At 38.3% G+C, this 27,062-nt stretch overlaps 1 protein-coding gene across 3 annotated transcripts in view; it reads left to right on the forward strand.

The window, feature by feature from the left end:
- Atad2b (ATPase family, AAA domain containing 2B) overlaps positions 1-27,062 on the forward strand; it is a 129,622-nt gene that overhangs the window by 28,878 nt on the left and 73,682 nt on the right. For all 3 annotated transcript variants that reach the window (XM_013013666.1, XM_013013669.1, XM_013013668.1), the window contains exons 8-15: positions 468-543; positions 5,052-5,150; positions 7,371-7,482; positions 11,543-11,658; positions 14,638-14,812; positions 20,393-20,481; positions 23,669-23,828; positions 26,218-26,308. In XM_013013666.1, the coding sequence (XP_012869120.1) occupies positions 468-543; positions 5,052-5,150; positions 7,371-7,482; positions 11,543-11,658; positions 14,638-14,812; positions 20,393-20,481; positions 23,669-23,828; positions 26,218-26,308 (918 nt within the window). The remainder of the gene's footprint in view (positions 1-467; positions 544-5,051; positions 5,151-7,370; positions 7,483-11,542; positions 11,659-14,637; positions 14,813-20,392; positions 20,482-23,668; positions 23,829-26,217; positions 26,309-27,062) is intronic.

The raw sequence follows: 27,062 nt of genomic DNA on the forward strand, positions 1-27,062 counted from the left end.
CTGAACTCTGGGCCTGGGTGCTGTCCCTCAGCTCTTCAGTTCAAGGCTAGCACTCTACCACTTGAGCCACAGTACCACTTCTGGCTTTTTTCTTTTTGCGTATGTGGTGCTGAGGAGTTGAACCCAGGACCTCATGCATGCAAGGCCAGTGCTCTACCACTGAGCCACCTTCCCAGCCCCAACAGTCCTATTTTTGTTTTACTCTGTTCTCCACATTTTTTTGTTGTGGGTTATGATTTTCTAGATGTATCTAAGAAATCTTTGTCTAGCCAGTCACAGATATTAAGTAAATTCCGTTTAGAATGTTGATTTTCAGTTTAATAATATTAACATAGATTTTTTTTGTTATACTTCTAAACAATTTGGAAGTTAAAAATACTTGTCTAGGTTCTATTATGAAAGTGAACATTAGTCTCTCTTCCTTTAATTTATTAATTACTATTTTTCTCATTTTTTCTTCATTTTAGTACCAGCTCATCAAAAAAAGAGGGAAAATACACTGTTTGATATTCACAGATCTCCAGCAAGAAGAAGCCATATCAGGTAAGTTAGATTGTCTCTCTCCTTTCTTTCTCCTCCCCTCCCCTCCCCTCTTCTCCTCTCCACTCCCTTCTCTTCTCTCTCCTCCTTTCCTCCCTTCACTTCCCCCCTTCCCCTTCCTCCCTTCCTCCCTTCCTCTCTTCCTCTCTTCTTCCCTTCCTCCAATCTCTCATCCATTTGTTTGTCAGTGTCTCATTGTATAGCCTAGGCTAATGTCAAATGCATGATTCTAACTAGGCTAGGATGTTGATTTTGTCAAAACCTTATTTTTCATCAATTGAGATGATCATGTGATTTTTTTTTTTGGGGTCGGTTGTAGGGCCTGAACTCTGGGCCTGGGCGCTGTCCATCAGCTCTTCAGCTCAAGGCTAGCACGCTACCACTTGAGCCACAGCACCACTTCCAGCTTTTTTCTGCTTATGTGGTACTGGGGAATCGAATCCAGGGCCTTATGCATACAAGGCAAATATTCTACCATAAGCCAACTTCCCAGCTTGAGAATTTTTTTTATCTATTTATCAGAGATAGGTCTATGATTTGTTTGTTATGTCCTTGTCTGTTTTGGGTCAAGTATAATAATGAATTCATAGAATGAGTTTGGGAGCTTTTTTTACATTTTTTCTGGTGGAAAAATTTTAATCTCGGTGTTCTTTAAAGGTCTTACAGTATTTAGTACTTCAGTCTCATTACTTGTTAAACATCTGTGTAAATGGCTTCCATTTTGGTTGGTAAACTGGATGTAGAAATGTATTCACTTCTAGATTTTCTAGTTTATCTGAATATAATTTTTCAAAGTATTCCCTTATGATCCTCTGGATGTCATTTGGTTTCATTCCCTGTTTTGTTTCCAATTTTTTTTGTCAGTTGTGAGGCTTGAACTCAAAACCTGGGTGCTATTCCTGAGTTCTTTATCTTAATTAAGGCCTAGTATTCTACCACTTTGATCTACAGTGCCACTTCTGGTTTTCTTTTTTTTTTTGGGTCCAGTCGTGGGGCCTGAACTCTGGGCGTGGGTGCTGTCCCTCAGCTCTTCAGCTCAAGGCTAGCGCTCTACCACTTGAGCCACAGCGCCACTTCCGGCTGTTTTCTTTTTGCTTATATGGTGCTGAGGAATGGAACCCAGGGCCTCAGGCATGCAAGGCAAACGCTCTACCACTGAGCCACCTTCCCAGCCCCCACTTCTGGTTTTCTGGTGGTTAATTGGAGATAAGACTCTCATAGACCCTTCCTGCCTGGGCTGGCTTTGAATTGTGATCCTCAGATCTCAGCCTCCTAAGTAGCTAGGATTACAGGGGTGAACCAGTGGTGCCAGCTTTTTGCTTTTGTCTCTGATTTTATTAATATGGATCTCATTCCTTTTCCTTTTAGTCAGGTTAACTAGGACATTGTTGACCTTACTTATTTCTTCAGAGGATCGGCTTTTTGTTTCTTTGATTCTTTTAGTAATTTTACAAGTCTCAATTTTGTTTATTTTTGCCCTAATTAATTCCTTCCCCCCTCTCAGATCTTTTTTTTAGGCTTGTGATCTACCACTTAAACCTGCACTTTTAAAAATTTGTTTTCTTTGTTTTTGGTAAAAGGGCATGAACTCAGGGCCTGACCACTGTCCCAAAGCTATTTTTGCTCAAACCTATTGCTCTACTACTTTGATCCACAGCTCTACTTCTAGTTTTCTTGGTGGTTAATTGGAGATAAGAATCTCATGGACTTTCCTGCTGGAGCTGGCTTTGAACCCATGATCCTCAACTCAGTCTCCTGAGTAGCTAGGATTATAGATGTGAGCCACTGGTACCTGGTGCTTTTTAAATTTTCTGATTATTTGGAGATAGAATCTATTAAACTATTCTGCCTGAGCTGGCCTTGGAAGTAGATTTCAGCCTACTTAGTAATTAGAATTACAGTGTGAGCCACTGGTGCCTGCTCACCCTAAGTTTTTTGTGTTTTGTTTTATTTGAGCCACAGCTCCACTTCAGCTTTTTTTTTTTTTTTTTGCTGTCTCTGAGCCTCTTTGTGCTCAAGGCTAGCACTCTACCACTTGAGCTACAATACCACTTCCAGCTTTTTCTCAGTAGTTTATTGGAGATAAGAGTTTCACAGACTTTCCTGCCTGGGCTGGCTTTGAATTTCGATCCTCAGATCTCAGCCTCCTGAGTAGTTAGGATTATAGGCATGAGCTACCAGTGCCAGCCATTTCAGCTTTTTGGTGGCTAATTGGGAAAAACAATCTAATGGACTTTCCTGTCTAATCTGACTTTGATCTCAACATTCTAAGTAAAATTGGCACCTGGTGATTCTTATTATTTCGTCATTTCTGCTAATTTTGGGTTTGACCTGTTCTGGTTTTTCTAGGAGATACAGGTGCATGATTAGTAGGTTATTTGTGATCTCTCTCTCTCTTCTTTTTTTTTTTAAATGTAGGTGCTCATACCTATAAACTTCTTTCAGCACTACCCCAAAGGTTCTAGTTGTATTTTCATTTTCATTAAATTCTCAGAACCTTGTTTTTCCACTTATTTTTTCAGTGACCTAATGGTCATTTAAGGAAGTATTGTTCAGTGTCCATGTGTTTGAATATTTTCTGTAGTCTTCTAGTTTTATTCCTATGGTCTGATAGAGTATAAGTGATCATTTTAATTTGCCAAGTCTTGCTTTACATTTTAAAATATGATCTATTTTTGAGAAAGTTCTATGGGCTGCCGAGAAGAATGTGTATGGTGCAGCTGCCAGATGAAATATTTTGTAGATACTGGTTAAGTCCATTTGATCTGTGGTGTCCAGTTTCTGAGGTTTTCTTATTGTTTTGTTTGGATGAATTACTCAGGCCCTTGCACTCTCTCTTGGCTTTTTCACTCAAGGCTGGCTCCTGCCACTTGAGTCACACTTCTACTTTTGACTTTTTGCTGCTTAATTTTAGGTAAGAGCCTTTTAGACTTTTCTTCATGGACTAGGTTAGAACCACAATTCTCAGATCTCAGACTCCTGAGTAGCTAGGATTACAGACGTGAGCCACTGGCACCCAGCTCTGGATGAGTTGTTCTATTGGTGACAGTGAAGACATTGAAGTCTCCCACCATTACTGTGCTGGAGTCTCTCCATGCTTGTAAGCCCAGAACTTGTTGTACCAACATGTGGTATGTATATATTAATGATGGTTATTTCCACTTGCTGGGTTTTCCCACTTGTTAATGTGAATTGGCCTTCTTTTCTTCTGTGTCATTTTAGTTTAAAATCTGTTTTGCCAGATATATGTGAGTTACTCCTACTTCTGTCCCTTAAGGCTAGCACTCTACCACTTGAGCCACAGCGCCACTTCTGGCTTTTTCTGCTTATGTGGTGCTGAGGAATCGAACCCAGGGCTTCATGCATGCAAGGCAAGCACTCTACCACTGAGCCACCTTCCTAGCCCCAAACTTTTTTAAATTCAAAAATATTGTATGTATTTAATCAAATTCATATGCAGTAGAAATTTTAAGTGGGAGGTTTTGTTTAGTTTTATAGATTATTTAGTTTATAAATTTGGAGACTGATTTTCATTGTTTGGAAAAGAGAATTAAAAAAGTGGCAAGCAAGCTGGGCACTGGTGGTTCACACCTGTAATCCTAGTTAGTAAGGAGGCTAAGATCTGAGTATCGTGGTTCAAAAGCTAGCCAGGGCAGGAAAGTCTGTGAGGTTCTTATCTCACAGTGGTGCAGTGGTTCAAGTGGTAGATGGCTTGCCTTGAGCTGAAGAGCTCAGGGACAGTGCCTAGGCCCCCCACCCCCCAAAAAAATGTGGCAAGGTTTCTTTCTATTATTCTGTTATTTAAGCAATGATATATTTTCTAAAATTGAATAAATTTAATGAGTTGCTTTGTATTACTACCCTATTTGAAAAATTGTGGCTATTTTTATTTTATTCTTATTTTTATTTTTATTATTTTTATTTTATTCTTTCTCCTCAAAACTTACTTTTGGTCTTTGTTAGATGTAAACTACATGAAGGCAGAGGTACTAAATATTTGCTGAGAGAGTTAATGAATGGATTTTGTCTTGAGGTAGATATTGTAGGTATGATACTTAGAATGTATTAAAAAAAAAACTAATTTCAAAGCTGGGCGCCGGTGGCTCATGCCTGTATTCCTAGCTAGTCAGGAGGCTGAGATCTGAGGATCGCGGTTCAAAACCAGCCTGGGCAGGAAACTCCGTGAGACTTATCTCCAATAAATCACCAGAAAAACCGGAAGTGGCGCTGTAGCTCAAGTGGTAGAGCGCTCGCCTTGAGCTGGAGAGCTGAGGGACAGCGCTCAGGCCCAGAGTTGAAGCCCCACACCACCACCACCACCACCAAACTAAAAACAACAACAAAAAAACTAATTTCAAGTTTTGTTTGTAGCTTTGTAATGGAAGAAGATGCCTGGGATTGAAATTCAAAACCACCACTTTACCCCTTGCTTCCTCCCGCTCAAAAAAAAAAATTTTGAAAAAATGATTTACTATTGCAATGGCTTTAAGATTTTTGCTGTCTTCCAATAGGAGGAAGAAACATGCCATTCATAGCAGTGATACCACTTCTTCAGATGAAGAACGCTTTGAAAGAAGAAAATCTAAGAGCATGGCAAGAGCAAGGAACAGGTTAGTGAAATTTTTTTAGTAATATTTCTGTTGTAGAAAAAGGAAGGACAATTTTTTTTGTTGTTGTTGTTTAGTCGTGGGGTTTGAACTCTGGGCTTGGGCGCTGTCCCTGTGCTCTTCAGCTCAAGGCGAGTGCTCTGCTGCTTGAGCCACAGCACCACTTTCTGTTTTCTAGTGGTTTATTGGAGATTAGAGTCTCATTGACTTTCCTGCCTGGGCTGGCTTTGAACCTCGATCCTCAAACCTCAGCCTCTTGAGTAGCTAGGATTACAGGTGTGAGCCACTGGCACCTGGCTCTTTTTTTTTTTTTTTTAACGTGTTATCTATACTTGAATTTTGCCAATAGTGATAATCACCGTAATTTTTTGCCTGACTAATATACTGATTTAATTCCTACTTTTAAATCTTGCATTAGAACTCTTTGCTCTAATTACTCAGTCTGTGAGTAATCATTCACTTGTTCATTCATCCATCTATCCATTCATATAGCCTATTTCTGTTGCACAGGCTAGCATTAAATTCCTGAGTTCAAGTATCCTTCAGCCTCAGCCTCCTGAATAGTTGGACTTTAGAAACACTCTGTTCTATTTAACTAAAATCTAAATTTAAATGAAAGGAATCAAAACTTTTTTAATCTGTTATATTCTGATAGTCTACTTTTTAGGTTCTTTTATTTATTATTATTATTATTTTTATTTTTTGTTGGTCATGGAGCCTGAACTCAGGGCCTGGGCACTGTCCCTCACCTCTTCAGCTCAAAGCTAGCACTCTACCACTAGAGCCATAGCACTACTTCTGGCTTTTTCTGCTTATGTGGTACTGAGGAATCAAACCCAGGCAAGCACTCTACCACTGAGCCACCTTCCCACCCCTTTTTGTTTATTTTTTTATGGTATTGGGAATTAAACCTAGGGCTTTTCCCATGCTAGACAAGTGCTCTACCACTGAGGTGCATCTCCAGCCTCAGTAATATACTTTGAGAATATATTTTTAAGGTACATTAAGATTCAGAAATATCAGTGAAGTTATAATCATCATAGAAGCTATGCTTTTTTGAGGTGGTTTATGGTATATTTTGGTGTTTACTTGTTTTAACCCATATCTGGGTACTGTTAGGAAGTTCCAGAGGCTAGAAAGTTTATAAAGAAAAGAAGTTTTATTTAACTCACAATTTGGAGGCTAGAAGTCCAAACTGAATGTTGCTGTTTCTGGCAAGGGCCTTCCTGACTGCATTACATCATGAAAAATATCACCATGATGGGGAGGCACATGAACTGGAAGCCAGAGATTGAGACCATGTGTTTAACATGGGCTTAATGTGAAGTGTTTCTTTTCAGAGTATGCTCCAGTGACCACAGGGTCCCAGGCGAGGTCCCATTTCTTTTTTTTTTTTTTTAATTTTATTTTATTTTATTTGTGAACATACTGTACAGAGGGGTTACAATTGTGAGGTCCCATTTCTTAAAGATCAGCCTACTTACATTATCAAACTGAGTATCAAGTTCCCAACATAGACACTCATATTATTCAAAATTGGAGTAAATTGAGCTGTTTGGGAAAATAGATTGATAATGTTGTTTGCTTTATCTAACAACTTCGTTTTAGGTCAATTAAAAAGAATTGGGCTGGGAATGTGGCTTAGTGGTAGCATGCTTGCCTAGCATGCATGAAGCCCCTGGGTTCGATTCTTCAGTACCACATAAACAGAAAAAGCCAGAAGTGGTGTTGTGGCTCAAGTGGTAGAGCACTAGCCTTGAGCACAGAGATGCTCAGGGACAGAGCCCATGCCCCTGAGTTCAAGGACCAGGACCAGCAATAAACAAACAAACCAAAAGCTTACAGGATTGAATCAGAAAGAATAGTAGGGAGAATGAGGAGAATCTATTCATTTTCCACATTGTTTCATGAAATAGGACACTTAAAAGTTTAATAATGAAAAATTACCATGAAAACAATGAGAAAAACAGTACATGTTTACAAATAGAACACACCAAAACAATTTTCTTGACTAATATTAGAAGGCTAATAAATACCAATAAATATTTATATTATTTTTCTTTGAGAAAGCCTTATCTGTAACCACTTTATACATGATATAAGCAATATCTATGATACAGTACAAAAATTTAGGAAAAGTTTCTGGGTTAAGAGAAAATGTAGAGTTTTTGACATTAAAACATAAGACTTTCAAAGCTATTATTGTGTTTTTATAAATTTCAGATGTTTGCCTATGAACTTCAGAGCAGAAGACTTAACGAGTGGTATTCTCCGAGAACGTGTGAAAGTGGGTGCAAGCTTGGCTGATGTTGATCCAATGAACATTGATAAATCAGTAAGTTTTGTAAAAAGTTTTTTAAGAGAAATTTTTTGTTTGTTTGTTTGTTTTTTCTGATTCTGGAGCTGGAACTCAGGGTCTGCATGTTGTCCCTGAACTTTACCACTTGAGCCACAGCTAGCTTTTTGGTGAGAAATTGGAGATAAGAGTCTCACAAACTTTCCTGACCAGGATGGATTTGAACCTCAGTCCCCAGATGTCAGTCTCCTGAGATTACAGCTGTGAACTACGAGTGCCTGGCATGTTCTTTTTTAAGTTTTTTTTCTTCTTTCTTTTCTTTCCTTCCTTCTTTCTTTCTTTTCTTTCCTTCCTTCTTTCTTTCTTTTCTTTCCTTCCTTCCCTCTTTCTTTCTTTCTTTCTCTTTCCTTCTTTCTTTTCTTTCCTTCTTTCTTTCTTTCTCTCTTCCTTCCTTCCTTCCTTTCTTTCTCTCTCTTTCTTTCTTTTTCTCTCTCTCTCTCTTTCTTTCTTTCCTTCTTTCTTTCTTTCCTTCCTTCCTTCCTTCTTTCTTTCTTTCTTAATTTCTTTCTTTCTTTCTTAATTTTTTTCTTTCTTTCTTTCTTGTCCAGTTGTGGGGCCTGAACTCTGGGCCTGGGCGCTGTCCCTCAGCTCTTCAGCTCAAGGCTAGCGCTCTACCACTTGAGTCACAGCACCACTTCTAGCTTTTTTTCTTTTTGCTTATATGGTGCTGAGGAATTGAACCCAGGGCCTCAGGCATGCAAGGCAAGTGCTCTATCACTTAGCCACCTTCCCAGCACTTTTTTTCTTGTTTCTAAAGCACTACATGAGTAAGCACTCTAGATATGACTGGTATTGTTGTTTTCATGTATATATTTTGGATGTTATGGTTATATTTGGATATTATGATGTATAGGGTTTTCATTTTATTCATTCCATTCACTGGAACATAGAACAGATAATGAATCAATGGAAAGCAATAGGCTATTGCTGAAGCTTTTTGGTTTCATAATCAGATTTGCATTTTGTGTGATTAACTCTGACTATAATGTTGTTAATGGATTTAAGGGAAGCAAAGAAACATGTCAGAATTTAGTGAAGTAATGTTTTCACAGAATAACAGAAACAAATTGAGGCTATTGTATAGGTTACTAGATTAAGAAAATAGGTCAGGGCTGGGAAGGTGGCTCAGTGGTAGAGAGCTTGCCTTGCATGGATGAGGTCCTGGGTTCAATTCCTCAGCACCACATAAGCAAAAAAGAAAAAAAAACTGGAAGTGGCGCTGTGGCTGAAGTGGTAGAGTGCTAGCCTTGGGCTAAAGAGCTGAAGGACAGCGTCCAGGCCCAGAGTTCAGGCCCCATGACCGGACAAAAAAAAAAAAAAGAGAGAGAATAGGTCAATAATGGGTAGACTGGATAGAAAATGTAAGGCTCCATTATCTGACGTAGAGTACAAACAGAAGGAATAAAGGAGAAGACGATTTAAGCCTGGCCCTGGTGGCTTATGCCTATAATCCTAGCTACTCAGGAGGCTGAGATCTGAGGATCACAGTTCAAAGGCTGCCCAGCCAGGAAAGTCTTTGAGAGCCTTATCTCCAATAAACCACCAGAAAACTGGAAGTGGTGCTGTGGCTCAAGTGGTAGATCACTAACCTTGAGCTGTAGAGCTGAGGGACAGCACTTAGGCACAGAGTTCAAGTCCCAGGACTGACAAAAAAAATGAAAAAAGGAGAAGATGGTTTGATTAATTGTAGACATATATAGGAATCTGTCACATACTGTAAGTAGAAGTACCTTGTTGGACTGGTGGTCGGTTGCTTATGCCTGTAATCCTAGCTACTCAGGAGACTGAGATCTGAGGATTGTGGTTCAAAGCCAGCCTGGGCAGAAAAGTCCCTATGAGGCTCCAATTAACCTTAAAAACTGGAGGTGACATTGTGGTTTAAGTGGTAGAACTCTAGCCTTGAGAACAAAGAGGCTCAGGGACAGCTCCCAGGCCCTAAGTTCAAGCCATATAACCATCAAAAAAGAAAATGGAAGTGACTTTTTGGCAGTTATTTGGGTTTGGCATTAAGGTGGAAGTATCTGGGCTAGAAATTTACATATGTGTCATCAATAAAAAGATTGTCAAAGCTGCTTTGAAGAATGATGATTGTATCCTGGGCATGTGGCATGAAAATAGAACATTCAGAGGACAGTGTAGATATTTCTCATTGTTAATAGTTTGGGGCTACAATTTGGAGAAAGATTATTACATAAAAAAGTATATATATATTTTTTCCTCATAGGTATTACAAGGAGTTATTAATTAGACTTTTTTTTTTTGTTGGTCATGGGACTTGAACGCTGGGCTTGGGCGCTGTCCCTCAGCTCTTAAGGTCAAGGCTAGTGTCCTACCACTTGAGCCACAGCGCCACTTCAGGTTTTCTGGTGGTTTATTTATTTATCTTTGCTACCCTGGCTGGCTTTGAACTTCGATCCTCAGGTCTCAGCCTCCTGAGTAGCTAGGATTACAGGCATGAGCCACTGGTGCCTGGCTTAGATTTTTTTTTTTTTGCTAGTCTTGGGGCTTGAACTCAGGGCTTGGGACTGTCCCTGAGTTTTTTGCTCAAGGCTAGCACTCTACCCACTAAGCCACATTCCCAGTCCTAATTAGACTTAATTATATATTTGAAAATGAAATTTTAACTGCAGTCTAAAGTCATAGAGTCCAATATTTTATTGACAATCAATAAAAATTCAGAGCATTAAGTATTTCCAGCCGGGTGCTGGTCGCTCACGCCTGTAATCCTACTACTCAGAAGGCTGAGATCTGAGGATCGTGGTTCAAAGCCAGCCTGGGTAGGAAAGTCTGTGAGACTCTTATCTCCAATAAACCACCAGAAAACCAGAAGTGGCGCTCTGGCTCAAGTGGTAGAGTGCTTGCTTTGAGCTGAAGAGCTCAGGGACAGTGCTCAGGCCCAGAGTCCAAACCCCATGACTGAGCCAAAAAAAAAAAAATCCAGAATTCTTAGAAGATAGTACATTTTCTGAATATCATAGCTTAAGATCTTTGTTTTTTTTTAATTTAATTTTATTTGTGAACATACTGTACAGAGGGGTTATAATTACATGGGCAGGATAATGCGTACATTTCTTACCAAGCATTGCAGCCTCCTCCTTTGTTTACCCTTCACATCCCTTCCCAGCCACCTCCCTCCCCAAGATCTTTGTTTATTTGGCTAACCAATATCCTTCTCTGTTAAGTCTGTTTATTTTAGATGTCTCTTGACAGCCAATCAGAGTAACAAATTTCCTTAAAATTTGATAACATAAAGCTGGGCACCAGTGACTCATGCCTGTATCCTAGCTACTAGGAGACTGAAGTCTGAAGATAGTGGTTCAAAACCAGCCTGGGCAGAAAAGTCTGTGAGCAGTTAAGCACCAAAAAAAGCCACAAGTGGAGCTGTGGCTCAAGGCTACCCTGGAACACAAAAGCTCAGCAAAACAGCATATAGACCCTGATTTTTAAGCCCCAGAATCAGCACACACACCAAAATTTGATAACATAAGAAAATTAAGCTCCTCTTAAAATTAACCTCTGTTATTTCTAGTTTAGATTTTTCCGTGATAATATATTTATCGTGGACATTTTGAGTATTGTAACAGAAAGAAGTAGAGAAAGCCGGGTGCCAGTGGCTCATGCCTGTAATCCTAGATACTCAGGAGGCTGAGATCTGAGGATCATGGTTCAAAGCCAGCCTAGGCAAGAATGTCCTTGAGACTCTTATCTTCAATAAACCACCAGAAAACCGGAAGTAGCACTGTGGCTCCTAGTGGTAGAGTGCTTGCCTTGAGCTGAAGAGTTGAGGGACAGCACACAGGCTGAATTCAAGCCCCACTACTGGCCCCCCCCCCAAAAAAAAAAAGAATGAATGGTAGCTTATATCTAACCCAATATTAGCTTACATTTTTCTGTTGACTTTATTTTTGTACAATTATTTTTATATATAGTTGTTAAAAAACTTCTGAAGCCATATATTTCTGAATTGTTAAACTCACAAATAATTAAATTCTCAAAGCATGAAATTATTTTATATGCAAGGTTTTTCTTTCTTTTCAAGGTGCGGTTTGATAGCATAGGTGGATTGAGCCATCATATTCATGCTCTAAAGGAGATGGTGGTATTCCCGCTTTTATATCCAGAAATTTTTGAAAAATTTAAAATTCAGCCTCCAAGGTATGTTATAACTTAAATCTTTGTTATTGTACTATGTTAACTTGTCAAATTTCATTTAATTAGTAGTGATTATTGTTTTACTAACAATAAGAATGAAATTATATTAGGATTTATTTCTGTCTTCTTAGGCATTTTTATTTTTTGAACTTCATAGTTAAGCACATGATGAAATCTTTTTCTTTTTTGTAGTGCTAAGATTAAACCTAAGGCCTTGTATGTGCTAGATAAGTGGTCTTTTATTGAGGTACATCTGCAGCCCTAAAATCGTTCATGCAGGCCCTGAATGTACATCTGGATTCCTCAAATATAGTGATCCCTCAATTATCGCAGGAATTAAGTTCCAGAGATCTCTGCAATAAGTGGAAATCTGCAGCATTAGTCATCCCTCCCTATATCACAGCTCTCTTATTGTTATTTTGCAATATTAAAAAAAAATACAGTGAAGCTGCAATAAATGAACTGTGTTATAGGGAGGGATGACTGTAGATTTTCCTGAATTTGATTTCTTAATAGCATTGAGTTTGATATTATGTACTGGTTAGTTTTGAAAGCATAAATTGATTAGAGTATTTCTTTGGCTTGATGTATTATTTCTGAAGTAGAAGAAATCTTGATAAGTTTTTTTTTTTTTTTAATTGGTTGTGGGGCTTGAACTCCTGGCCTGGACACTGCTCCTCAGCTCTTCAGCTCAAGGCCAGTGCTCTACCACAGCCCCACTTCCAGTTTTCTGTTGTTCAGTTGGAGATAAGAGTCTTATGGACTTTCCTGCCGGGGATGGCTTTGAACTGTGATCCTCAGATTTCAGCCTCCTGAGTAGCTAGGATTATAGGCATGAGCCACCAGCTCCCATCTTGACAAATTACTTTTATGAACAGATTATATTTGATCATGAGGTGGTTATTTTAGAAAATGCTGAGAAATTGTGAAAGGAGATTGGGCATAATAAAAGATATACATATTAGACTGTTGTATTTAAAATGATGGATACCTTCATTGAAAAAGTTTTTTTTACTCAGGTAAAATTCTGACTTATTTTCCATATTTTTGTTGTTGTTGTTGTTGTTTGTGGGGCTTGAACTCTGGGCCTGGGTGCTGTCTCTCAGCTCTTCAGCTCAAAGTGATTCCTCTACCACTTGAGCCACAGCACCACTTCTGGTTTTCTGGTGGTGAATTGGAGATAAGAGTCTCATAGACTTTCCTACCCAGGCTCGCTTTGAATGGTGATCCTCAGATCTCAGCCTCCTGAGTAGCTGGGATTACAGGTATGAACCACCAGCGCCCAGCTTTCCATGTGTTTTAAAGGATGTGGAAAATAATTTTTATCTGATGGATCAAATATTGGCCTATAATTTTTTTATTTTTTGCCAGTTCTGGAGCTTGAACTCAGGGTCTAGGCACTGTCCCTGAGCTGCTTCTGCTCAAGGCTAGCCCTCTACAGCACCACTTGAGCTATAGCACCACTTCCGGCTTTTTCTGTTTATGTCGTACTGAGGGATTGAATATAGGGCTTCATGCACGCTAGGCAAGCACTCTATCATTAAGGCACATTCCCAGCCCCTGACTTAAAAAAATCCAAATAACATCTCATCTTTTGTATGCTTTCACATTAATTAAAAAAAATCATTATCAGTTCTTTTTCAAAACTATCAAAGAAGTGTAGCATTGGGAGAAACTTAAAACTATGAGTTATCCTCTTCAATTCCACTTAGCTAGGTACAGTGACACATGCCTATCTATAATTCTAGTACTTAGGAGGCTAAGCAGGGAGGATGGCAAGGTTGCTTTTTTTTTGGTGTGTTGGTCATAGGGCTTGAAAGCTGGGCCTGAACGCTGTCCCTCAGTTCTTCAGCTCAAAGCAAGTCCTCTACCACTTGAGCCACAGTGCCACTTCTATTTTCTGGTGGTTTATTGGAGATAAGAGTTTCACAGGTTTTCCTGCCTGGGCTGGCTTTGAACTGTGATTCTCAGATCTCAGCCTCCTGAGTAGCTAGGATTACAGGCGTGAGCCACTGGTGCCTGGCGAGGATGGCAAGTTTAAGGCCAGCCTTGGTTACATAGGAGACACTCTCTTAATTTGTTTTTCCCTGGGCTAGACTAGGACTCTGATCCTTCTACTGATGATTCCTATGTAGATAGGGTTACAGGTTTGCACCTTGTTTGTTGAGATTGGCCTCACATACTTTTTGCCTAGGCTGGACTCAGTATCTTCACCCTACAGGTAGCTGGTCCTAGGCTTGGGTGCTTCCCTGAGCTTTTGTGTACTCTACCATTTGAGCTACAGCTCCACTTCTTGCTTTTTTTTTTTTTTTTTTTGGGTCCATGACGGGGCTTGAACTCTGGGCCTGAGTCCTCTCCCTGCATGCTTCACCTCAAGACTAGTGCTCTTCCACTTGAGCCATAGCACCATTTCTGATTTTCTTTCTGGTGGTTTAACTGGAGATAAGAGTCTCACAGATGTTCCTGCCTGGGCTAGCTTTGAACCGTGATCCTCAGATCTTAGCCTCCTGAGTAGCTAGGACTACAGGTATGAACCACAGGTGCCCGGTTCACTTCTTGTTTTTTTGGTGACAAATTTGGAGATTCTCAAATACTTTCCAGCCTGGACTGGCTTTGAACTATGATACTCAGTTCTCTGACACCTAAGTAGCTAGGATTACTGGCTCCTGGCCCATGTTTAGTACAAATTTTAACTTCTACACCATCAAGAAAGCTTGTTTTTGTCTTTGTTTTTTGTATGATAGATACTGTGGGTACTTACCCCCTTAATCATGCCCACACCTTTCTGGCTTGTTGTTTTGAGGACACAGAAAAGTAAAAAATTAGTTTATATACTGTAAAACAGTGTAGTGGTCATAATTGGTATCATTGCTAATAATTACACTGTATATTAATCCAAAATTATATGCAAGGAGAGATGTACTTTAATATTGTTTATAAATGGTGATAATTTTAATTTTCTTTCTTTTTTTATTTCTCTAGAGGCTGTTTGTTTTATGGCCCTCCTGGCACAGGAAAAACTTTGGTTGCCAGAGCATTAGCTAATGAATGCAGTCAAGGAGATAAAAAGGTGGCTTTCTTTATGCGTAAAGGAGCAGATTGTTTGAGCAAGTGGGTTGGTGAGTCTGAAAGGCAACTTAGGCTTCTTTTTGATCAGGTAAGCAAAATCAGCTAATCCAAGGATTAGAATATTTTAGAATATTTATTACATTGCATGTAAAAATACAGTTATGAGGAGGTATTTGTTCTAATTAGTATGTGATATTTAGGATAACTCCAAAATATGTCTTAAAGGTATTCCTTGATATCTTTGGAGGTTGGTTCTACCACCCCTGAGAACACAAAATCTGAAGGTGTTAGAGTCCCGTATATAAAGATAGTGTAGTATTTGCCTATCCTCCTGTATGCTTTGCTTTAAATCTTTCCTAGATGATTTATAATACCTAATACGTAGAAAATGTGATGTAAATAGTTGTTACATTGTATTGCTGAGGGATAATGACACTAAAATTCTCTACATGTTCAGTTGCATTTTCTTTTTTAACATTGGTAATCTGCAGGTGACTGAATCCGTTTATTTGAAACATGTGGATGTGGAAGACTGATTGCATTTAATGACAATTTGTCTAATACTGCCAAATGTTTATGATGATTCATGAAACATTTATTGATGTACCTATTACATGTGAAGGTATTAGGTACTTTTGAGAAGAGACTATAATTGTTAAATTTTAATACAATTGAGGCAATAGTAAGGCCTAAAATGTTAAGTATTTGTGGAAAGAACCCCCCAAAAACAGTGTATTGTTTATTTTCATGATGTTGTATATTAGTCAGTTTTCTGTTACTCTAACTAAATAATTGAGATAGTTAACTTCTAAAGAGAATAAGTTTATTTTGGCTCACCATTTTGTGTGTGTATATGTGCTCACACATGTGCTTGTGTGCTGGTATAAGAGCTAGAACTCAGGGCCTGTATTCTCACTCCACTTTCTTGCTCATATCTGGTGTTCTATCACTTGAGCAATACCTCCAGTCTGGCTCACAGTTTGTTATTTTTGTTGTTTGTGGGACTTCAATTCTGGGCCTGGGTGCTGTCCTTGAGGTCTTTAGCTCAAGGCTAGTACTCTACCACTTTGAGCCACAGTGCCATTTCTGGTTTTCTGACAGCTAATTGGAGATAAGAGTCATAGATTTCCTGCCTGGGCTGGCTTTGAACTGCTCTTCTCAGGTCTCAGCCTCCTAAGTAGCTAGGATTACAGGCATGAGCCACCAGGGCTTGGCTATGGCTCACCATTTTCTAGGTTCACGTCTATGACTGAGTGACCTCTTTTTTGGGGGGCTTAAGACTGCCCATGGCAGGAACACATGGTACACTGAAATTACTTATCAGCCAAGAAGCAAAAATGAAAGAGGAAGAGGCAAAGGTCACCCAGGCCTTGAAGAGCATGCCCCTAATGACTTGAAGGCTTCCCACTAGTGCTCTTCTAAAGAATCTACTACCTCCTAATTAAAGTGCCTCTCACAGGCTGGGATTGTGGTTTAATGGTAGAGTGCTTGCCTAGCATGCATGAAACCCTGAGCTGGATTCCTCAGTGCCACATAAACAGAGAAAGCTGGAAGTGGCTCTGTGGTGGAGTGCTAGCCTTGAGTAAAAGATCTCAGGGACAATGCCCAGGCCCTGAGTTCAAGCGCCAGGACTGGCAAGAATTAAAAAAAAAAAAAAGTGCCTCTCAGAGTTCCAATATTTTGTAAGTAGGCCTTTGGAGAACACTATGAGAATCCTATGACGTTATAGATACATTGCTCATATGAAATCAGAAATAAATGTTGCTTATAAAGGACAGTGAGATGGGGCGGTAGTTGTGGAAGTGGGAGGGGAAAAACTACGGAGGAAGCAACAATGCTCAATAGGAAACGTACTCATTACCTTGCTCATGGAACGGTAATCCCTCTGCACAGTATTTTTCCAATAAAAAACGTATGGGGAAAAAAAAAGGACATTGAGATGAGAGACTTCTCTTTTTTTGTGGGGAGGGGTCGGTTGTGGGGCTTGATTTCAGGGCCTGGGCATTGTCCCTGAACCCTTTTGCTCAAGGTTAGGGTTCTACCACTTGAGCCACAGTGCCACTTCGGGTTTCTGGTGGTTAATTGTAGATAAGAGTCTCAACCGTCTGTCCTGCCCAGGCAGCTTCGGACTGGGATTCTCAGATCTCAGCCTCCTGAGTAGCTAGGATTACAGGCATGAGCCACCAGCACCTGGCAGAGAGAATATTGTGAAAACTGTCTTAAGTAATAAAGTTTTTATTTCTAAAGCTGAGCATGGTTGTATGCTAGTCCTAGCTACTTGTAGTACTGAGATAGGAGGATAACTAGAGTACCACAGTTCCAGAAACAGCCTGGGCAACAGGTTGTTCTCAAAACAGAAAAAATAATTTTTCTATACGTTATAAAAATGAGTACTGTAGTTAATATAAATGTGTTTGTTTGAATTTGTGATGGAAGCATATCATACTTGGCAGTTGAATTTATATTTGATTATATATAGGAAATAAGTATGAAATGGATAATGCTTTCTAGTATTTATTGAGCACCCATTACTGAGATGCAGTGTATGAAAGCCCTTTGTAAGTGGTGAAGCACATGAAATATTATTTAAAAACAGTGGTCTTGAAAATTGCTGTATTTGAAGTGGCACTGTAGCTCAAGGTGCTATCCTTGAGTGAACATTCTCAGGGATAGCACCCAGGCCCTGAATTCTAGCCCCTTTACTGACCAAAACTCCCCCCAAAACAACCAAAAAACTCAAAGAACAACAAAAAATCCCTGCTATATTCTAGATAATGAATTTAGAAGGAGGCATAGTAAGATTATTACCTTCACTCAATGTCTAGTGGCAAGTCAAACATAATTCAGTCTAAATATTTCAAAATAATAATTGAATAGTATAAATACAAAGTAACATTAATAGAAGAGAAAAGCTGGATGCTGGTGGCTTATGCCTATAATCCCTAGCTACTCAGGAGGCTGTCAGAGGATCTCAGTTCAAAACAAGCTCAAGCAGAAAAATAGAACAGACTTCATCTCAAATTAATTAGCAAAAAAGCTGGGCTAAAGCCATGGCTTAAGTGATACGGTGCCTCCTGTGAACAAGCATGCTGAGTAAAAGCCCCAGGCACTGAATTTAAGCCTTGGAACTGGCAAGAGAGAGCCAAAGTGGGACAGAGGGAGAGAGAAGAGAGAAGGGAGCGAAGGAAGGAGGGGGATAGGTTGAGAATGGGTTTGTGAATTTGGGAATGCTGGCATGTTGTCCATGGAGCTCATTAAAAAACTTGACATTTATATTTGTTAATCTAGATGCAAAGGATACAGTTATATCTTGGTTTCAGTTAAGACAAGGAAGGGCCTTATAATCATGCAGCAGCACTGCTGTTTCTTTCTTCCTCCTTCTTCTCCCCCTAATTCTGTTGTACAAAAAGGTTTCAGTTCCATGTCAGGTTATAAATACATTCTGATCAATGTCATCCCTTCCATCATTCTCCCCGTTCTTTCTCCTCCTATTCCTTCCCTCAAGTTAAGTAGTTCAGTTTTTTTTTTTTTTTTGTCTTTTCTTTTTTTGGTACTGGGGATCGAACCCAGGACGTTGCGCTTGCTAGGCAAGCGCTTTGCCACTGAGCTACATCCCAGCCCAAGTAGTTCAGTTTTAACATAATGTACATTGAATACAATGACTGCGTTTGTTCAGCCTCCCTCCATTCTTGTGCCTACCCCCTTGTTGCCTCCTTTCTGGTATTCATTTGTTACTTGGTTTATTAGTTGTTCAGAGGAATTACACTACTAGACTCCTCCCTAACTATACCATCCTTTAGTCAGTTTGTTTCTATGTATGCATTCTTGTAGCTTTTTTTTAATCTACATTTTCTTTGTTTCATAGCTTTCTTGGTGAGCAGGGCTGGATGAAATGTTTTTGTTAAATAACTGCTTATAGTTGTGACTTTGTAATATGGAAGCTAATTAAGGAGTATAGTTATATTGATGCAAAAAAAAAAAAAAGCACTCTGGGCAGGGTAGCTCAAACTTGTAACCCTAGCTATTTGGGAGGCAGAAATCGGGATTGCAGTCTGGGCAAAAAAATTGGTGAGACTTTATCTTTACCTATGGCTTAGCGCAGTGGTGCATACTTGTTATCCCACTTTCAGAGGAAGTACATGGATGGGTTTGGTATCACATGCTTATCATCCCAGTGATATAGGAAAGTGCAAATAGGAGGATCACGGTCCAGGCTGTCTTGGATATAAAACATGACCATATCTCAAAAAAATAACCAACACTGAAAGGGCTGGGTAAGTGGAACAAATAGTGCGTCAAGCTGAGGTGTGCAACTGTAAGTCCCTGAGTTCAAAAAAAGAAAAGCCAGGCGCTGGTGGCTCATGTCTATAATCCTAGCTACTCAGGAGGCTGAGGTCTGAGGATCAACGGTTCAAAGCCAGCCAGCCCTTGCAGGAAAGCCCTTGAGACTCGTTTTTTTTTTTTTTAAATTTTTTACATTATTTTTATTTATTTATTTTTTGGTCGGTCGTGGGGCTTGAACTCTGGGGCCCTTAAGACTCTTATCTCCAATAAGAAAGTTGGAAGTGGTGCTGTGTCTCAGTTGGTAGAGTGCTCGCCTTGAGCTGAACAGCTGAGGGACAGTGCTCAGGCCCAGAGTTCAAGCCTTATGACTGACTAAAAAAAGAAAAACTTGGGTTGGAAGTGTGTCTCAATTGGTAGACTGTTAGCCAATGAGTGCAAGCTGCAGGTACTGAGTTTGTGAGTCCTGACCTCGGACCTAACAAAAGAAGAAGAAGAAAAAAAGAAAAACAAGAACAAGTCAGGCTGGGAGGCTCAGTGGCATTGTGCTTGCCTACCATGCACAAAGCCATGGGTTTGATTCCTCAGTACCACATACACAGAAAAAGGTGGAAGTGGCATGGTGGCTCAAGTGGTAGAGTGGTAGCCTGAAGCAAAACAAAACAAAACAACTCAGGGACAGCACCCAGGCCCCAAGTTCAAGCCCCAGTACTGGCAAAACAAACCAAAAAAGTCAAATCCAGAATTAGAAAGTGGAAGAAATAATAAAAAAAATCAACACAGAAACTGATGAATTAGAGGAAAATACAAATAGTCAATGAAACACCTGTTGCCTGAAAAGATAAACAAGATAGTCAAACCCTTAGTCAAACTTACCAAAAGGAATTGTCAGAAGACCCTATCAATAAAGTTAGGAGATGAAAAGGGGTATATCACAACAAATACCAGTGAAATCCTCAAGACCATTTGGGACTAAAGTAGGCAGTTGTTTTTGATTTTAAAAAAAGTTGTTAGAGCCTGAGTGGACTTAATTGCTCATTGGTAGAGTGTGTGCTTATTTACCATGCATGATTTCCTAGGTTCTAGTTGTATCACTGTAAATAAAAGACAGTTTATATGGTAAAAAAACATGTATGTAGTGTTCTGTGAAAGAATTTACTTAAATATATATGGAAAATATATATGGAAAAATAAATAAAACTGCAAACAATAGTTGCTTATTGATTGGAGACCTTGTGGTTGGCTCGAATGGTGAAATTCCTTTCACTATATTAAATAATCTTTTTTATCTGCTTCAGGTATAACATTTGCTAATTTTGTGTACATTAATATGCTCTAATGATTAAATTTAAATGGATCCTAATATTATTTATTTTGTTTTTACTAGGCATATTTGATGAGACCTTCTATAATATTTTTTGATGAAATAGATGGTTTAGCTCCAGTTCGTTCCAGTAGACAAGATCAGATCCACAGGTAAGTTTTTTTCCTTAATCTATGTTCTCTTCCTTTTATTCAGGGAATATTTAATATTGGTTAAATACTCTACTTTTGGAAAGAATTATAAAATAATGATTTATTTCCTTGAGGACCACTTCTTTTGCTTAGCATATGGGCCAGCAAACCATACTTTTTTTTTCATTGTAAAGATGCTGTACAGAGGTGTTACAGTTACATGAGTAAGACAATGAGTATGTTTCTTGTCGAGCATTGTTACCCCTTCCCAAGTTCATTTCCAATATACTGTTGCAATGGGTGTCTGTGTCCTTGTGTCAGCATTCTGTTATTTCCCTTCCCTTCCCCAAAGTAGACAAATGTATATATAAGATGCAGGGTACTAAAATCAAGTACAGTGACAACAGGGTATACCATATGGGGAAGAACATAAAAAGGAAGCAAAAAAAAAAAATCACATAGAACATTAAAAGTAGCAACAACAAAGAGAGAGCTCTTGTGTCCATATCTTGGGATTCATTTCACTTAGTATTATCTTTTTTTTTAATTAATTTTTTTTCTCGAGTCCTATTTACTTTGTTGTATCTCCTTACATATTGTATTTAACATCCATATATCAGGGAGAACATGTTCCATCTGTCTCTTTGCTCTTGGCTTACCTCACTCAAAATGATTTTTTCTAATTCCATCCGTTTCCCTGTGAATGCCATTATTTTGTCCTTTCTAATGGCTGCATAATACTCCATTGTATATAGCAAACCACACTCTTGTAGGCCAGTTTCAGTCTTGTTTTTATAAATGAAGTTACATTGGATCACAGCCATGTTTATTCTGTAAGCATTATATATGGCTGTTTTTGCATTACAAGAGCAGAATTGTATAGTGGTAACAGAGACACTCAGGCTTGCAAAAGTTGCAGCATTTACTGTCTGTCCCTTTACAGAAAAATGGCCTTAATTTGTGTTTCTGTAATATTTTGAAATTTATCTATGTGAACTATACTAATATTTTGTTCTATTTCATTTCTTAGTATAAGTCACTGTGTGTGTATGTGTATGTGTGTTTGTGTATCTCAATTTATCATGTGATGGAGATTTGATTTCACTTTTGGCTACTGTTATAATATTACCATGCATATTTGTATCCGTGTTTTTGCATGAAACACATATTTTCTGTTGGTTAAACATCTAAAAGGTAAATTATCATGTCTAATAGTAAGTGTAGGGAAGATGGGAAGGGATGGGAAGGGAAAACAAAAAAAAATAGTAAGTGTACATTTAAGTTTATATGGTAGCCATTATACTGTGTTTTGAAATACTTGTACTGTTTTGTGTGCCTTGTTTGTCTACATTTGGTATTGTTAACTTCAGCGATTCTATTGAGTGTTACAACACTGGGTTTAATTTTCATTTTCCACAAGTAATATTATTTTAGTTTCTACTCATCCTTTTTTACATTTTCTTTTGTGAAAGGTATTACTTACTGCCTTTTGGGGCTGGTGATATAGCTGAGTGGTAGAGTGTGCCTGCCTAGCAATTATAAAGCCCTTTTCTGCATTCAAACTCTGGTACTACCAATAACAAAAAAACTTTAGATCCCTCAAAAAAAATAGATAAGTATTAAATTGTCTTATTGTGCTATATTGTTGTCAACACTTTTTGGGGTATGTGTGTCTCAGTCTTTGGACTTCAACTCGTGGCTTGGGCACTGTCCCTGAGCTTTTGTGCTCAAGGTTATCACCCTACCATTTGAGCCACAGCTTTACTTCTGGCTTTTTAGCAGTTAGAGATGAAAAATCTCTTGAGTTCATCTGCCCAGGATGGCTTTTAATCTTGATCCTCAGGTCTTAACCTCCTGAATAGCTAGGATTATAGGTCTGAGCTACAGGTTGGCTTGCTTATTTATTTAGACAAGTAAGTAGTAGGTGGTTATTTTCAGATAGGATTTCACTATATAGAACCATGGTTAGTCTTGAATTTAGCAATCTTCCTACTTCTACTTTTTGGGTGGATTAGGGGCACATGCCAGCATGCATCTCCAGTTTTTGTTTTTGTTCTTTTGGTCTGTCTTGGGGCTTGAACTCTGGGCCTGCGCACTGTCTCTGAGCTCTTCAGCTCAAGGCAAGCGTTCTACCAGTTGAGCCATAGCACCACTTCCAGTTTTCTGGTGGTTAATTGGCGATAAGAGTCTCATGAACTTTCCTGCCCAGGCTGGCTTTGAGCCTTTATCCTCAGATCTCAGCTTCCTAAGTAGCTAGGATTATAGTTGTGAGTAGTATTTATTAAGCTGGTCTTGGGGCTTGAACTCAGGTTCTGGTGCTGTCACAGAGCCTTTTGGATCAAGGTTCATGCTTTACCACTTGAGCCACAGCTCTGTTTCTGGCTGTGTGTGCATAGTGCGTGTATATTTTCCCGTGTGTGTGTATGCGCACGCGCGTGCCTGTGCACTTCTCTCTTGTGTGCGGTTATTTGGAAATTTTGTTTGTTTGTGTGTGTGTGTGTGTGTGTGTGTGTGTGTGTGCGCGTGCGCGTGCTGTTTATTTGGAGACACAAGTCTCATGGACTTTTCTGTCCATGATCCTCAGATCTCAGCCTTCTGAGGGTAGGATCACAGGCATGAGCCACCAGAGCCCAGCTAGTAGTATTTATTATTATTTCCCTTGTTTGTTTGCTTATCTATCTATCTATCTATCTATCTATCTATCTATCTATCTATCTATCTATCTATCTACTCATTCATTTAATTTTGTGGCGCCAGTGATTGAACCAAGAGTTTTGTACATGTTAAGCAAAGTGCTCTTTATTTTATTTTTTTGCCCAGCTTGGGAATTGAACTCTAGGCTTGCATGTGAGGCAAGCACTCTACCACTGAGCCATCTTCCTACCCCTGCTCTTTTTTTTAATTGAATTTTTTTTTAATCTAAGGGAGCCCTTGCTATATTACTCAGACTGTCCTTTAGCTCTTGGGCCTTGTCAGCTCAGCTTTTAATTTTGATCAAATCTTTTATTCCCCCCAATTTTTGGTGGCTATTTGAAAGCATTGTTGAATTTTTTGAGTAGTTTGAAATTGAGTAGTTTGATATTGGATTAAATTATTTTTGTGGTACAAGTATTTTATTAAAATTTAAGACTAGTAAATGTTATTCAGCAGTAGTGTTTATAGTTTAAAAAGGAATACCTTTAAGACTTTTTCCTGAATTGTTTTACAGCTCTATAGTTTCAACCCTCCTTGCTCTTATGGATGGATTAGATAACAGGGGTGAAATTGTTGTTATTGGTGCTACAAACAGACTTGATTCTATAGATCCTGCACTCAGGAGACCAGGTCGTTTTGACAGAGAATTCCTTTTCAACCTTCCTGATCAAAAGGTAACAGTTTATGTCTTCTCTATTATTTTTTATATATAATGCAGAAATTACCAAGCATACAATGTAAGAATGATACTTAAGGAAGTTTCATTGTTCAACTTTTTTGGTAATGGTATATCTTAGTTAATATTAAAAACATCTTGTCTAGCCAGATGTACTATAGTATTCCTGTAATCCTAGCACTTGGTAGGGCACTGAGTTAGGAGGACAGTGAGATCCTGTTTCAAAGCAAAACTAAATCGTGTGTAGCTATCGAACAGTTCTTTTTATTAGCAGTTATCGTAATGCTTATGAATTTGAGGAACAAGAAAACTCTTTGATAATGTTGCTGAATATGCTAAACTTGCTCTTGTTTTTATTTCTCTAGGCTGTAGTACTTACCTTGTATGATGGTTATACGTCTCTAGTTAGCTAAAATAGCTCATTTTTCCTATGAAAACAATGTTTTCATTGGTACTGGATCTTTATTTATAAAAGCACACATTGAGTTTGGGTGGGTTTCTAAATGAAGAACCAGTTTCAATTTTGTTGTTGTTGTTTTTATGGCTTGAATTCAGAGCCTGGGTGCTGTCCCTGAGCTGTTTTTGCTCAAGCTAATGCTCTACCACTTGAGTCACAGCTCCACTTCTGGCTTTTTTGGTGGCTAATTGGAGATAAGAATCTCATGGACTTTTCTGCCTGGTCTGGCTTCATTCCACAATCCTTGTATCTCAGCCTCCTGAGTAGCTAAGAGTATAGGCATGAAGAACTAGCTGAAATTTTTATAACATCAAACAAAAGTCAGTATAGATTCATTATGATGTAGTTTTTAAAAGAATATATAATTAAGACCCATTTATTATATAAAATGTTGTTTCATATGATATACAAAGTTATTTCTTCCTCTCTCTCTTTTTTTTTTTTTGTTATTGTTGATTATTGGGCTTGTACAAAGGGCCTGGGCTCTGTCCCTGAAGTTTTTTGTTCCAGGCTAGTGCTTTACCACTTTGAGACTCAGGTCCACTTGCAGTTTTTTGATGGCTAATTGGAGATAAGAGTCTCATGGACTTTACTGCCTGGACTGGCTTTGAACTATGATCCTCAGATCATTGCCTCCTGAATAACTAGGATTTACAGTCCATCACTGTGCCCCACTTCTTTTTTCTTCATTTTACTTGAAATGTTTTTTGTTAGTTTTGGTTTAATTCTCCTCGGTCCAGGTCTTTACTGCTTGTAATTGAAACATTAATTGTTGATTCCAGATTTTTACAAACTTTATTCTTGATGATTTTGAAATTATTATGTTTTGTTTTGGTAGTTGTACCCCATATTTTTCAAATAGTCAGTACCATTAGCTTAGTTAAGGTTTTAATTTTTGTATTTCAAGAAGTGTTGAGGTTAAAGTGTTGTTTTTCCTGTAAGGGGAAGGCAGCTGTAAAACATAATTCTGATATAATTCTAGGTGATGGTAATATAACTAGTTAATGGATTTTTTTTTTATCAATTTTCTGTTTTACCAAAAATTTGTTTTGTAATTAAGATTTAGACGTGCTACACATTGAAATTTAAGCTGTTTAAAAGTACTTGTCATTTAGGGCATTATCAATCAAATGCCTAATAGTATAAAAACAAAACCACAAGTTCTGTGAAATCTAAAGTTTATTAAACATTATTATTACAATCATTTATATTTATATGATATTCCAGGAGATATGTATCTCATACGAGAGCCATTCATATGATTGAAGATATAAACTCATTTGTTTACATGACTTTAAATGGTAAAAAGTACTTATTTTTTTTTTTTTTTTGTGGGTCATGGGGCTTGAACTCTGGGCCTGGGCACTGTCCCTCAGCTTTTTAGCTTAAGGCGAGCACTCTACCACTTGAGCCACAGGGCCACTTCTGATTTTCTAGTGGTTTATTGGCGATAAGAGTCTCACGGAGTTTTCTGCCCAGGCTGGCTTTGAACCATGATCCTCAGATCTCAGCCTTCTGAATAGCTAGGATTACAGTCATGAGCCACTGGTACCCAGTTCAGACCAACTGTTTAAGACACATTGATTTTTTTTTTTTTGCTTTGCAAGTTAGGATCTCACTGTTTCCCAAGCTAGTCTCATCTCCTGGGCTCAAGTGATCCTAGAAAAGTAAATTTTAACTTTACATTGTAGTCCTAAATGAATTACTCATTTGTTGTGTATTTCCAATCATGTTTATTCAATTCTAAGAATATTGAATGTCTTAGCTTGTGAAACAGAAACAAGACCTTTTACTCAACTTCACATGATATAGATGTTGGGTGTCTATTTCTTTAAAATCATCGACCATTTTGGGGTATATATTTCCAAAATTTGTTCTACCATATTTGAGTTGTTGCTAATATGTCTTTTAACCTGTACTCTTCTTTTAGGCAAGAAAACACATCCTACAGATCCATACGAGGGACTGGAATCCAAAATTGTCAGATGCTTTTTTAGGTGAACTGGCAGAAAAATGTGTTGGTGAGTGCTCCTATTTGAGTCTTTTGGTTGTCACTGTTCTCCCTTTCCTGTTGTGTTTGAAGTGTAATGAGTATAATTTTGTCTTTGATTGTACAATAGATGTTTTTGCCTTTTATTTTAATATTTTACTTAAAGTTTGCAAACTTCTAAATTAGAATTTTTAACTACCATCAGATGTTTGATTAACAAGTCTTTGATGTTTGATTAACAATTAATAAGCCTTTCATTTAGGGCTGAGTACCCTTAATAACAGTACAGTATCTCCTTTTAGGAATTGTCCCTTATCATAAATTGAACTAAGAAAAATTAGGTCCTGGTCAAAGGCAGGAATGCAGTCCTTTGCTTTGTAGATGACACAGTCAATCTCATCCTGTGGTGTAGATAAAAGTTGGGTGGGAGGGGCTCTCAAAATACTTAACTGGATTTGGAAATTAAAATATTACAATTTAACTTAAAATTCATCACAGTAGAACATTACCTCACAGAGTGAACAGACAATACTTTTCTAAAAGGATGGGTTGAGAGGTTATTTATAAACACAGGAAATAGACTCAGGGTTTTAGCTTTAATTAGGATTGAAATAAAAAGAGATACATTATGCCTAACAATACACACAGATTTTTTTTCCTTCATTCACTTTTCCTCTTTTTGTCTGTTTTTCTCTCATACTATGCAAAATACAAATTTCAAAAATTTCTCTCCATAAACTTTACAGGCATTATTAAGAAATCCCTCAAACAAGTCCACTAATAAT

The sequence above is a fragment of the Dipodomys ordii genome, unplaced genomic scaffold, assembly GCF_000151885.1.
Source record: "Dipodomys ordii isolate 6190 unplaced genomic scaffold, Dord_2.0 Scaffold20, whole genome shotgun sequence".
Classification (NCBI taxonomy): Eukaryota; Metazoa; Chordata; class Mammalia; order Rodentia; family Heteromyidae; genus Dipodomys; species Dipodomys ordii.